The sequence below is a fragment of the Chelonia mydas genome, chromosome 7, assembly GCF_015237465.2.
Source record: "Chelonia mydas isolate rCheMyd1 chromosome 7, rCheMyd1.pri.v2, whole genome shotgun sequence".
In the NCBI taxonomy this organism is placed as follows: Eukaryota; Metazoa; Chordata; order Testudines; family Cheloniidae; genus Chelonia; species Chelonia mydas.
In genome coordinates, this window is record NC_057853.1 from 123762304 (window position 1) to 123774775 (window position 12472).

The window sequence follows — 12472 nt, forward strand, 5'->3', positions numbered from 1 at the left end:
ACATCCCCTCTCCCAGAACTCAACAGTCATGTGGAAACTCTTTGAGTTCACAGGCTAACTCTCCAAGGGCATATGATGCACATGCTCACAGACTTTGCCTAGGATTCTAAAAAGTTATTGCTCTTTACTTAATAGCACAAGAAACAGATCTATACAAAAATAATGAACACTACTACGCAGTTCCCTCCCTCAGTTTTCTCACTCTTCATAACATTCTTTGGGCGGGGGCCAGGGTCCTCTGGGGGTGTCCAGGATCTTTCTGCTGCACCTCGTTGCTTGATTTCTGAACAATGGAGCCTCTCCCAGCTAAAAGACTAAGGTTAAAGCAAGCTCAATCAGCTAAACTGGGTCCCTGTAACAAGGCAGCGCTGGGCCCTCCTTGGTTCTGCCCCTGCTGTGCCCACAAACCAGCCAGAGATCTCTGCATTGGTGAAATCATCTGTGCTCTTTATTTACAGTATACTTTCCCACCACCTTCTAGCTACAAACAGCTTCAGTATTACAGCCTAGGGACTGCTAGCTCCTGCAGCCAGCAAAAAAGAGCCCCCACTCACTCTAATTCAGTAAAAAGAAAAGCAGTACTTGTGGCACCTTAGAGACTAACCAATTTATTTGAGCATAAGCTTTCGTGAGCTACAGCTCACTTCATCGGATGCATACTCTTATTACTCTTATGCATCCGATGAAGTGAGCTGTAGCTCACGAAAGCTTATGCTCAAATAAATTGGTTAGTCTCTAAGGTGCCACAAGTCCTCCTTTTCTTTTTGCGAATACAGACTAACACGGCTGTTACTCTGAAACCTGTAATTCAGTAGTTCTCAAACTTTTGTTCTGGTGACCCCTTTCACATAGCAAGCCTCTGAGTGCAACCCACCCTTATAAATTAAAAACACTTTTTAATGAACACCATTATAAAAGCTGGAGACAAAGCGGGGTTTGGGGTGGAGGCTGACAGCTTGCAACCCCCCATGTAATAACCTCATGACCCCCTGAGGGGTCCCAACCCCCAGTTTGAGACCCCCTACTCTACTTCTCTGGCTCTTCCCTTTCCTTCTTCCTTGGCTTCTTCCTTGCCAACCTTTATATAGCCCCTGGATAATGAGGCCAGCAGCTGTTCCCAGTTTGCCAATCAGGCCTGAGCTTACTCAGCCAGCTCCAATTCCCCTTTCTTGATTGGAGCTGGCCTGACAGAGGCCTGGCTGAGATTTCCTTAGCCAGCACCCTGTCACAGTCCCACACTACAAAAGTATGCCTATATCTTCCTCTCTCCTGCCTAAAACTTCCTGTATCTGCCTCCAAAGCCTTCACCATGAGTCTTCCTTAAATCACTGCTTTGTCGCCTCCATCTTTGTCCTGTTTGGAAGTTTTCCACTTTCCAAATGCCAGCCCCTTATTCATAGATTCTGAGGCCAGAAGGGACCATGGTGATCATGTCTGATCTCCTGTATAACTGGGACCCTACCAAATTCGCAGTCTATTTTGGTCAATTTCACAATCATAGCATTTTAAAAACCGTAAATTTCATGATTTCAGATATTTAAATCTGAAATTTCAGGGTATTGTAATTGTAGGGGTGCTGACCCAAAAATGATCTGTGGGGGATGGGGGGAGGCTGGGGTTGCAAGGATATTGTAGGGGGAGTTGCAGTACTTCTACCCTTACTTCTGCGCTGCTGCTGATGGCGGCACTGCCTTCAGAACTGGGAGGCCAGAGAGCGGTGGCTGCTGGCCGGGAACCCAGTTCTGAAGACAGAGCCGCCGCCAACAGCAGCGCAGAAGTAAGGATGGCATGGTATGGTTTTGCTGGCGAAGCACTGCCTTCAGAACTGGGTGCCCAGTCAACAGCCACCGCTGTCTGGCCACCCAGCTCTGAAGGCAGTGAAGAAGTAAGGGTGGCAATCAATGTTCCCTCTAATTTTTTCCACCCATGTGCAGAATAAATTTTGTTAGGGCCACCAGTAGAAACAAAAAATACCTAGATATATTTTTAAAAAGTTACTAACAAATAATTACTCTAGCCAGGACAAGTTAGGCATTTTAGATCTCATTACTCAAAGAATTAAATTTAAGTGTAAGCGAGAAATAAAAACTATGAAATGCATAGACCAGTCAAAAAACTAAAATAACACACTTTGAAAGAATAAAATTGTTACAGAGAATATATTTGCATTGCAGAAAGTACCAAGAAGTAACAATAACAGTGTTGGAAAGTGTGTGACACACAGACTCTGTGTGTGTGTGTGTGTGTGTGTGTGTGTGTGTATGTGTGCGCGCGCGCGTGCTGGCTGTTGGGGAAGTTTCTGAGAGACACCTGTCTGCTGTCTCTTTAAGGCACTCACTGAAAGCTCTCCTCCTCCTGAACCATGTTCTCCCACCCCCGCTCTGTGCAGATGGAATACATGGGGAGGGGGAGAGACTGTGTGTGTGTGAGAGAGGGAGAGAGATTGTGTGCTGGCTGCTGGGAAAGTCTGAGAAACCGTGCACTGTCTCTTTAAGGCACTCAGGAAGGCTTGTTCAGATATCAGAGCTGCTGCGAATCCTGATGAGCCCAGTCCCTTCTACCCTGCTCTGTGGAAATAAGGTACAGGAGCTGGGGGGAGGGGGACACCCTGACAGCACCCTCCCCCCCCTCCCCTGCTCTGCACAGCCAGCAGGAGGGTCCCGGGAGCAGCTTCAGGAGTGATGTGGCTGCAAAGCAGTGTGGGGGAGGGGCACCTGAACACACGCTGCTGGCTGGATGTGTGTGGCTCTGCTAATCAACTGCGCAGCACTTGACTCTCTCCTGGTAGCCGCCCAAGTGCACAGCTTACAGGGAAAACAGGTGGCAATACCGCAACCGCCCTACCATAACCTTGCAACTCCCCTGCAACTACCTTTTGGGTGAAAACCCATTTGAGAAATGCTGGTCTCTCCCATGAAATCTGTATAGTATAGAGTAAAAGCACACAAAAGACCAGATTTCACAGGGGGAGACCAGATTTCACGGTCTGTGATGCGTTTTTCATGGCCGTGAATTTGGTAGGGCTCTATGTATAACACAGACCAGAGAACTTCCAAAATAATTCCTAGAGTGTATCTTTTTTAGAAAAAAGTTCAATCGTCATGTAAAACTTGTCTGTGATGGAGAATCCACTACAACCCTTGGTAAATTATTCCAGTGGTTAATTGCTCTGTTAAAAAGTATTACACCTTATTTCTAGTGCTAATTTGTCAAGTTACAGCTTGACACTGGATCATGTTAACCTTTTTGTTTGATTGAAGAGCCCATTATCAAATATTTTTTCCCTATGTAGGTACCTTATAGACTGTAACTAAATCACTCCTTAACGTTCTCTTTGCTAAAATAGATTCAAGGTGGTCAAAATTACTTATCACAAAAAGGCATGTTTTCTAATCCTTTAATGATTCTCGTAATTCTTCTTTGAATCCTCTCCAATATATCAACATCCTTTTTGAATTGTGGACACTAAAACTGGACATAGTATTCCAGCAGTGGTTGTGCCAGTGTCAAATATTGAAATAAAATAACCTCTCTACAACTCAAGATTATGTTTATGTATCCTAGAATCACATTACCCTTTTTGGTCACAGTGTCACACTGGGAGCTATGTTCAGCTTATTATCCATCATGACCCCAACATCTTTTCTGTCAGTGCTTCCCAGGACAGAGACTCCCATGATGTAATTATGGCATACATTCTCTGTTCCTGGATTTATACTTTTAGATTTAGCCATATTAAAACTCAGTTTATGTTTGCACCCAGTTTATCAATCTATCCAGATCGTTCAGTGTCAGTGACCTGTCCTTTTCCTAATTTACCACTCCCCCAATTTTTGTGTCATCTGCAACCTGTATCTATGATTTGTTTTCTTCCAGGTAATTAATGAAGATGTTAAATAGCATAGGGCCAACAACTGATCCCCGGCAGGACCCCACTGGAAACACCCCTAGTTAATAGTGATTACCTGTTCAGTTACATTTTCGGACCTAATCAGTTAGCCAGTATTTATTCCAGTCAATGCAATGTTAATTTTGTATCATTGTAGTTTAATCAAAATGTTGTGTGGTACCAAGACACATGCCTTACAGAAGTTTAAGTATGTTACGTCAACACTATTGCCTTTATCTACCAAACTTGTAATCTCCTCAAAAAAAGATTGCATTAGTCTGACAGGATCTATTTTCCATAAAACCCTTGTTGAGGGGTTGACAGAAACTGGTTCTCCTTGCTTCAGCCAACCTCCTAAATGGCCGCACTATGACCATAGTATCATAGTGGGTATCCTAACTACTCCGTACTGTGCCTAGTTCAGCGGGTGTGTTCTGCAGGCCCTGCCAGCCCAGCATGGATTCCACATTTACATAGAAACGTTCGGTGATACAGCAATTTCGTAATAACGTCATAATATCAACCAGAAGTTATAATTTATGTAGGCAGATTCCCTGATTCATCACAGGAGAGTTGGTAGGAATTGAAATATGCCAAGGGACTTTGGCACCATTTCTGAGCACAAGGAAATTGGAATAATCATTGGAACACACAGCTCTACATCTCCTTTATGTTTAACATAACATCACCTTCTTGCAGCTGTCTCAGTGCCTGGCTGTGAAATCTTCATCTAGATGAAGAGCCTCTGGCTAAAGCTGGATGCAGGCAAGGCTAAGGTGATGCTGGTAGGAAGAAGGAAATTTTCAGAGAACTTGCCTTCTCTATTGCAGAGACATTTTGGATAGAGGATTTGCACTCAGCATAAGTCAGTCTGTAGCACTGAGGCACTTTTTAAACTCAGTGCTATTGGGGCTCAACTAGCGATGGTGCGAAAAAGCCCCACCCACTTCTATCTGGGATTGGGCAGAAAATCATGCCTAATTCTGTTAGACAGAGACCCAGCCACAGTGATCTACGCACCAGTGTCTTCTAGACTTGATTGTTGCAACTAACGCTATCTGGGAATGAAGCCACACACAGTAGCCTTTCATTTTAGCAACATAGGTTGCTATAAACACCTCATCCTGGTACTCCACTCTCTGCACTAGCCCTGTGTTGAATACGGAAATTAGTTTTGTTACTTTTCAGATATTCAAAGCCCTTCCTGAGATGACCATCTTTCCTTTTGTCTGACTAGCCTAACACAGTGCACCAGAACAATGAAACTGTCAGCCATTAAGGAAGACCTGAGTGTGGGATAAAGACCTTTCACAGGAGCTGGATGTAGAGTTCCCTCTGGGAACTTATTTCTACAAGAAACCAGTGGCTTCAAATGCAAAACTCAGCCCTTCAATTTAGCTTTCTCAATTGCCATTTTCAAGCGCTCTACAAACCAAACATTTCTCCTTCAGGCTGGGAAGCAAGAAAGAAACCTTTATTCACTTTGGAGACTCAGTTGCTATGGTGATAGAGTGGATATTTTGAATAATGGTTTAAGGGGGATAATGGAGCAGTCTATTTCAAAGTTATATTTAAGAATTGTCAAGGTGGGCCTAGTCTAGGGGAAAGTTGCTCCTCTTTACTAGGTGTATCTCTATATCAAAATGAATATATACCTAGTTAATAGAGATTCTGTAAAGACATCTATGGCACCTCCTGTTGGGGAAATGAATAACTGTGTTTTTGCACTAAGAATAGATGCCCCTGTGTTTGGCTATTCTTCACCATTCCAGTTGTTTCAGAATCACCCCAATATAGTTGTGGAGGGTGCAAGTTCCAGTGTTGCCAACTCCAAGTGCTCAAAATCATGAGTTGGAGTGACCGACGGAATCACAAGACTTTATATTAATAACCCTTCATGTCATCAGATGTTCAGCTGCGTGTGTGTGTTGTGTTGTCCCAGCTCTGCACAGATAGCTGGCACAGCAGATCTTGAGCGAACCACCCAAAGACCACAAAATCTGTTAAGGTGCATAAAAATGTATCACCCTTGACATATCAGGTGCCACGCTCTGACATATTAAGGTGCCACCCATCGCCTTGTTCCTGTAGGTTCCATCAAAACATCTATATTCATCATGCTGTCATTTGGACCTTATCCTTTAAGATGGCTCAGCATATTCCTGTTATCTTTGGGGAATGTGTTTATCAGGGTGTTCTGGTACCACCTTTCTGGAATGTGCTTGCGTGAATGCTTTGTGCCTTGCATCTCTTAGGAATATGTGCTTTTGCAATATCAGCCCTATGCTTGCCAAATTCTGTGAGCAGGGCCTGCCTCTTGCTCACAACTTAACTTTGCTTTATATCAGCAAGGTTTTGACTATTTTAGCCCGGGCCTGAGGCCTCTGATACATGGGCTTATGTTTCAGGCCCTCTTCCTACTACGCTCTCTGCTTGCTTTCTGGTGTCAGAGTCTGTAGTTTCCACACATTTTCAAGCTGTTCACTGCAGCCATGAGGGCTAGAAATTTACTTCATTTAAAAAAAGAATACGAAAGTTAAAATTCTTGGGTAATGCAACCTCAGTAGCTGAAGCTTTAATAAAAACACCAAACATTGTGAGACCTGTGCTAATCGTAATAGTTTGCAACACTGGAATTAATTTGGAATTACACTAGCAAAATAGGACTAGAGTCAAAGTGGGTGCAGCCCTGAGGCTGTGTAACGTGTCTGAATCAAGCACAGAAGTCAGCTTGCATTCTGTGAAGTCTGTGAAGTTGAAAGGAACTATAGAAAGTATAAACTATTAATTACCAAAAAAACTAGAGTGCCTTCCCCTTTAACGTAGCAACTGGACTGCGAACTGATGGGGGAGAGGAAGTCAGTAAAGAGCAAACTGTCTCTCTCTCTTCCCCCATGGTGAAGGGATCTGTGATGTTATGGGAAATGGGAGGAGGAGATTGGAGTAAAGGTAGAATTGAGGGCCAGTCTGTCCCTGAAAGCCGGGAGGAGGGCATCTGCAGCCAGTCTGCAACCATTATCAGAACACTTGTAGGCCTGGAAAGAAGAGGAGGGTGCAGGATGGGAAGCTAGCATGCTGCATACTAAGTGTGGGAGTAGCACTGTCTGGCCTACGCTGGGGCTTGCCACCCATAAACCACTTGTTGACACTGCAGTTTTAAAACTCTGGATTTTGTGCTGCAACGTGGAGCAGAGTTACATCAGCTGCTGGGACAGCAGGGTTGGAGAGGTGTGTGCTGGTAGGAGGGAAGAGTTTAGAGTGAGGTTACATCAGCTTCTGGGACAGCTCTTGGTACACTCTGGTGGAGCTGTTGTGGCTTGTACCGCCAGAAGCTCTGGGATTGGCTGCTGCAAATGAGCTGTGTCTGTCTTCAGTTGAGACTGCAGAAATGTAGTCTGTCTCCTGCCTTCATTGCAGCTGCTGTTGGCTTCACTGCTGCTTCTGTCAGAAATTTCTCTCACATCACAGCAGGACGTGTAAGGTACAGAAAAGAATTCTCTTAACTGTTTTGAACGCTCTGCACATAGACTGACACTTGCAGGTGATAGGATTTATGCAGAGCGATAGATTGCATCTGGTAGTCTGTGCTGAGTTAGCTGGACTAACTTCCTGTCTATGCTTGAGTGCCATTGTGCCTGCCAGTAACATAGTTTACCCCTTCAACAAAGTCTGTCCTATGCAGGTTGCAGGATAGTTTAGAGCAGGGGTCTGAGGGTCTATTCCAAACTCTGCTGCAGATTGGCTGTGTGACCTGGGCAAGTCACTTAATTTGCAAAAGAATTGCATTTCATATTTGAGATACTCAGATTAAAAGCACTATAGAAGAGTGTACTATATTTATTCTCTTACTGAAAGGAAAGGTAGGTTTTTCTTCCTTTTCATAGGGATCCCTGATGCCTTTGGATGCCGATTTCTCTGGTCTAACTTCTTGCTGGAATGGATTCCTGACATCCTGGGATACATTTTATATTCTACGTTGTTCACATCTGGCCCTTGTAAACCATTATAAAGCCCGAGTGAATTTATTCACTAGCTGTGGGCAAGACCATGCTTTATTCTGAGCCCCCTCTTGATGTGAATCATAGCTGTATTTATACAAATATGTTTTTAGGGCTGAATTTTCTCATCTTTGTCTTAGCACAGAATCTCTTAAGGAAAGGATTATTTTGTGGGTGGGAGGCTTTTAGTATAATGTCCTGTTTCAGCATTGAAAGAAATGCAGGTGCTTTTAAAAAATATATGCATTTAAATGCTTTTGGTTTATTTTTTAAACTTAAACTGTAAGGAAACTAAATACAAAAAAAGACTGCAACAGTAAGGTTAAGACTCTCAATACATCAGGAAAAGTCAAGTTAAATCCCCAGGGAAGCACTGACTCTGCTTCATTGTCCCATTGTCTGTGGTATAGATGGTCTAGTGGTAAAGGTGGTAGCTTAGGAATTGGGAGACCTGGGTTCATTTCCTTGTTCCACCACAGGCTCCATGTGTGATGTTAGGGAAGTTACTTTTAGTCCTTCTGTTCCCTATTTGTAAAATGGGGGCTAATAGTACTTCCCTACCTTAGGGGTGTTGAGAGGATAAATGTGTTGAAAGACTGAGATGCTCACATACTCTGGTGATGTGGGCCATAAAAGGATGATGGATAGATATGATCTCTCAACACTGGGTAACATATTCTATCTGGAAAAATAATAATACAAGGGTGACTTCTCTCCTCTCTCCTCCCCCTCCCCCCCACCATGCCTTCTGTTAAATGGGGGTTTCCAATATTTAGTGGAAAATTTCTTTATAGTTTAGTTTGTAGCTACTAGTCCAATTAATCTGGTCTATGCAGGTTCTTATATCACCCTCATGAACTTAATATTAATGTCTTCCAGAAGTGTATTAAGCAACGTATCTAGCATATGTGACATGTTTTCTCCTTCCTTCCTCTTTCTCCTCAAGGGGAAAAATATATGAAGTTTAAAAAAAATTGGCTTGCTGTACCATATTTGTTATTGAAGGGAAGATGAAGAAATGTGCTTTGCGCTTGGTATGGAAAATGGTGAGGTTTGAGTTGGTTCTTAAATCATGTCCATTCTGCAGCCTTCAACTAGCCCCTAAAAATCTGTCTCCTTCACAGATGAGCTTTTATCTTTGATGGACAGAACTTTTTGTGATCCTGGCCCAGATGCCTGAGTCTCTTGTGTTTGCCTTGATATAGATTTAAGTTCTTTTGACTATTCTTTTCCCTTCATATGTCTTTCCTCCTCCTCCTCCCCTCTGCTCTTGGCTTCCTCTGTTCCTTTTGAATTTGTATTCTCCCTCCTTCTTTCCATACTGCCTCGCCTCTGCCACAGTTTCTGTGTGATGTGGGGAAGTCTCTTAAACCAAACTTTTCACAAGTGATCACATTTTCTGGATGCTTGACTTGAGTTCCTGGGGTCTGATCCACAGAAGTGCTGAGCATTCACAGCTGTAACTGAAGTTGATGGAAGCTATGATTTGAACATATAAAGAGCCATATAATGCTAAGTACTCTGGAAAAATTAGGTTCTAGGCATCTCAAATTGGGCATCCAAAATTAGTGGACTCTTTTGACCTTTAATTGCTTTGTGTCTCCGTTTCCCACCTGTAAAATGGGGATAATACCCTTTCACATCACAGAGTGTTTGTGAACTACTCAGATACTATAATGATCAGCATTACAGAAAAGTCCATGAGGAAATTATTAATTCGGTCTTCGGTTCAAGTAGTGTGCAGTGAATAAGGCATATGACCACACATTGAACAACAAAGAGAAAACTATTGAAGAGCTGGTCATTAAGTGAGCATAGTTTGTTCTGTCATCTGAACGAGACAGGGGCCCATGAGAAAAAACAGCATGTGATCATGTAAGTGAAAACTGTATCGTAATTCAGCCCTCCGTATGTATGCATTAAGGTTGCACAAGCAAACTTAGTTCTGGCATTTCCTAACTTTTGAGTATTTGATTTTGCAATCTGTGTGTATGTAATTGAAATATAAGACACATGGATCACACACTGTTTAAACTCTGCATATTGGGGCTCTGCATCTGGCAGTGCGGTGGTCCAGCAGGAGGTGGGCACAGAAGAAAGTCTGGAGTAATATCGTTCTGTTGAGATATAGGCAGCTGTTGCTTCCTCACTGGTAGGCATCTTGCCACCTTTACAAGACATGTGGCAAGATAAATGCTTTAAATATAACTATAGATGCTGGTACGATCACAAAACATGTATGGAGTGAAAATTTTGCGTAGCAGGATGCATGGTGGTCTGTGCGTGCCACAGAAGGCCTGCTGTGAGTGCAGCTGGCAATTGAGTGCTCTTGGAGGAAGTGAAGTCTGGTATATGCCTAATGCCACAGAGGATTTTGAGAAGGGTGTGTATTGCTGGGTATCTTGGTTTGCAGGATTGGTGTGTACTTTAGTAGTGGGAATAGGGAGGCAAGTTCACTGAGATTGATGAGACTTTTTTCCTTAACTTGCAGATATCCTTGATCCTCCCAAACATCTCACAATGTTGTGTCGAACTGCTCTGAGCCCCTCCTTCTGCGCCCCTGGACGATACCTCCTCTTCTCACCGCAGTACATCACAGCTGTTTCCCAGCCTTGTAAGTATCCAAGAGAAAGGACTTGTTTGTAATAACACTGGTCAGGGTATGTCTCTCAGCATCTCTTATACCCTTATCTTCATGCCTTCTTTCTGCGCCACATTGGAGTTTATGGGCTGCCTTTCCCTTTCGTTCAAGACCTACTCCTGTTGGAGTGAACTGTAGACAGCGGTCTGGGTCCTTACTGCAGCTTCCTTCCTCAGTACAATAATAATTATTCAAGCAAATGCCTGAGGTATCACCTTTTCCATTCTGACAAACCACAATTTCAGTCAAGAAATACTGATGTTTTCTGTGAATGCTGCTTACTTGCTGCCACCACCTCAAGATTGTATACAATAGTGTCTGTCATATATGTGTTAGATTTCTTTTTCCTAAACAGAGGAGAGATTTAGAAGTAAAAATGGCTATATAGCTCCTTCCCTAATTCCCATAACAACCAGTTCTTTGAATGCTGGTCCCTATGTGTATTCCACATGTGGGTACGCATGTGAGCCATGCACCCAAGTCTGGAAATGCTAACAGCGGTTGTTGGCGTGCATGTGTGCAATGGATTTCCTTGTGCTTCCGACTGAGGGCATAAGCAGAGGTGAAAGTAAGCCAGTACGCCCCAGTACGGCGTACCGGTAAGAGCTGGTGCGCCGTACCAGGACCGGCTTTCCGAGAGGGCAATTTAAAGCCCTGGGGTAGCGGCGGCGGGGCTGCAGCGGGGATTTAAAGGGCCCCGGAGCTCCAGCCGCTGCTACCCCTGCCTGGGGCCCTTTAATTCCCGGCCTGAGCCCTGCTGCCAAAGCCCTGGGGTAGCGGCGGCGGGGCTCTGGCGGGGATTTAAAGGGCCCCGGAGCAGTAGCGGCTGCTGGAGCTCCGGGGCCCTTTAAATCCCTGCCTGAGCCCTGCTGCCCGACCTTTGGGTAGCGGCGGCTGGGCTCTGGCGGGGATTTAAAGGGCCCCAGCGCTCCAGCCACCACTACTGCCCCGGGGCCCTTTAAATCCCCGCTGGAGCCCTGCTGCTGAAGCCCTGGGGTAGCGGCGGTGGGGCTCTGGCGAGCATTTAAAGGGCCGGGGCGGTAGCAGCGGCTGGAGCCCCGGGGCCCTTTAAATCCCCAATGGAGCCTGGCCACCGCTACCCCAGAGCTAGGGCAGCAGGGCTCAGGCGGGGATTTAAAGGGCTCGGGGCTCCGGCAGCTGCTACCACAGCTGAGCCCCAGGCCCTTTAAAGCTCTGTCAGAGCCCAGAGCCCCGGGGTAGCAGTGGCAGCCAGGAGCCTCCAGGGCTCCTGAGTGATTTAAAGGGCCCAGAGCTCCGCTGTGGTAGCGGCAGCTGGAGCCCTGGGCCCTTTAAATCAACCCCGAGACCCAGGGCTCCCAGCCGCCTCTGCAGCTGGTAGCTCGGGGGTGATTTAAAGGGCCCTGGGCTCCCAGATGCCACTACCACAGCTGGAGCTCTGGCCCTTTAAATCAAGATTTAAAGGGCCTGGGGATTTAAGGCCACTCCTCTTCTGGTTGAGGCCACGGCCCCTGCTCAGGACTCCGGTGTACCGGTAAATCCTCTAATTTACTTTCACTCCTGGGCATAAGAGACAGTGAGAGCTGATGCCTCTCCAGTTCCTTCTTTCCACTGCATGGCCTGAGTGGGAATCCTGCATCCTCTCTTCCACAACCAAAGTATCTACTTACCTGTCTTTTTTTTTTTTTCCCACCAAAACTCCACACTTCTGCCAAAGATAAGAGACTTAGCACCTTTGATGTCCGGCATGCCCTAGTGTTCCACCTGTAAACTACCAAACCAATCAGGACGTTATCAAGACTTTTTATTGCCATAGCAGAAAGTTCTTCGAGTGATTGCTCATGTCCATTCGATGTTAGATGTATATGGTCGCCACATGCACTGGTGCCGGAAGCTTTTCCTCAGTGGTATCTGTAGGGGACCGGCTCTGGTGTCCTCTAGAATCATAGAATATCAGAATTGGAA

The 12472-nt window shown here is 45.0% G+C and overlaps 1 protein-coding gene across 11 annotated transcripts in view; it reads left to right on the forward strand.

Annotated features, from left to right (window-relative positions):
• The window catches only part of ALDH18A1 (aldehyde dehydrogenase 18 family member A1), a 122952-nt gene that overhangs the window by 17551 nt on the left and 92929 nt on the right, over nucleotides 1-12472 (forward strand). For 7 of the 11 annotated variants that reach the window (XM_037904107.2, XM_043551153.1, XM_043551155.1 and 4 more), the window contains one exon: nucleotides 10379-10501. In XM_037904107.2, the coding sequence (XP_037760035.1) occupies nucleotides 10408-10501 (94 nt within the window). In that variant the 5' untranslated portion in view covers nucleotides 10379-10407. Of the gene's footprint in view, nucleotides 1-2495; nucleotides 2581-6553; nucleotides 8934-10378; nucleotides 10502-12472 lie in introns of those variants that run through there. The other 4 variants (XM_037904111.2, XM_037904106.2, XM_037904108.2 and 1 more) reach the window with 4 other exon arrangements.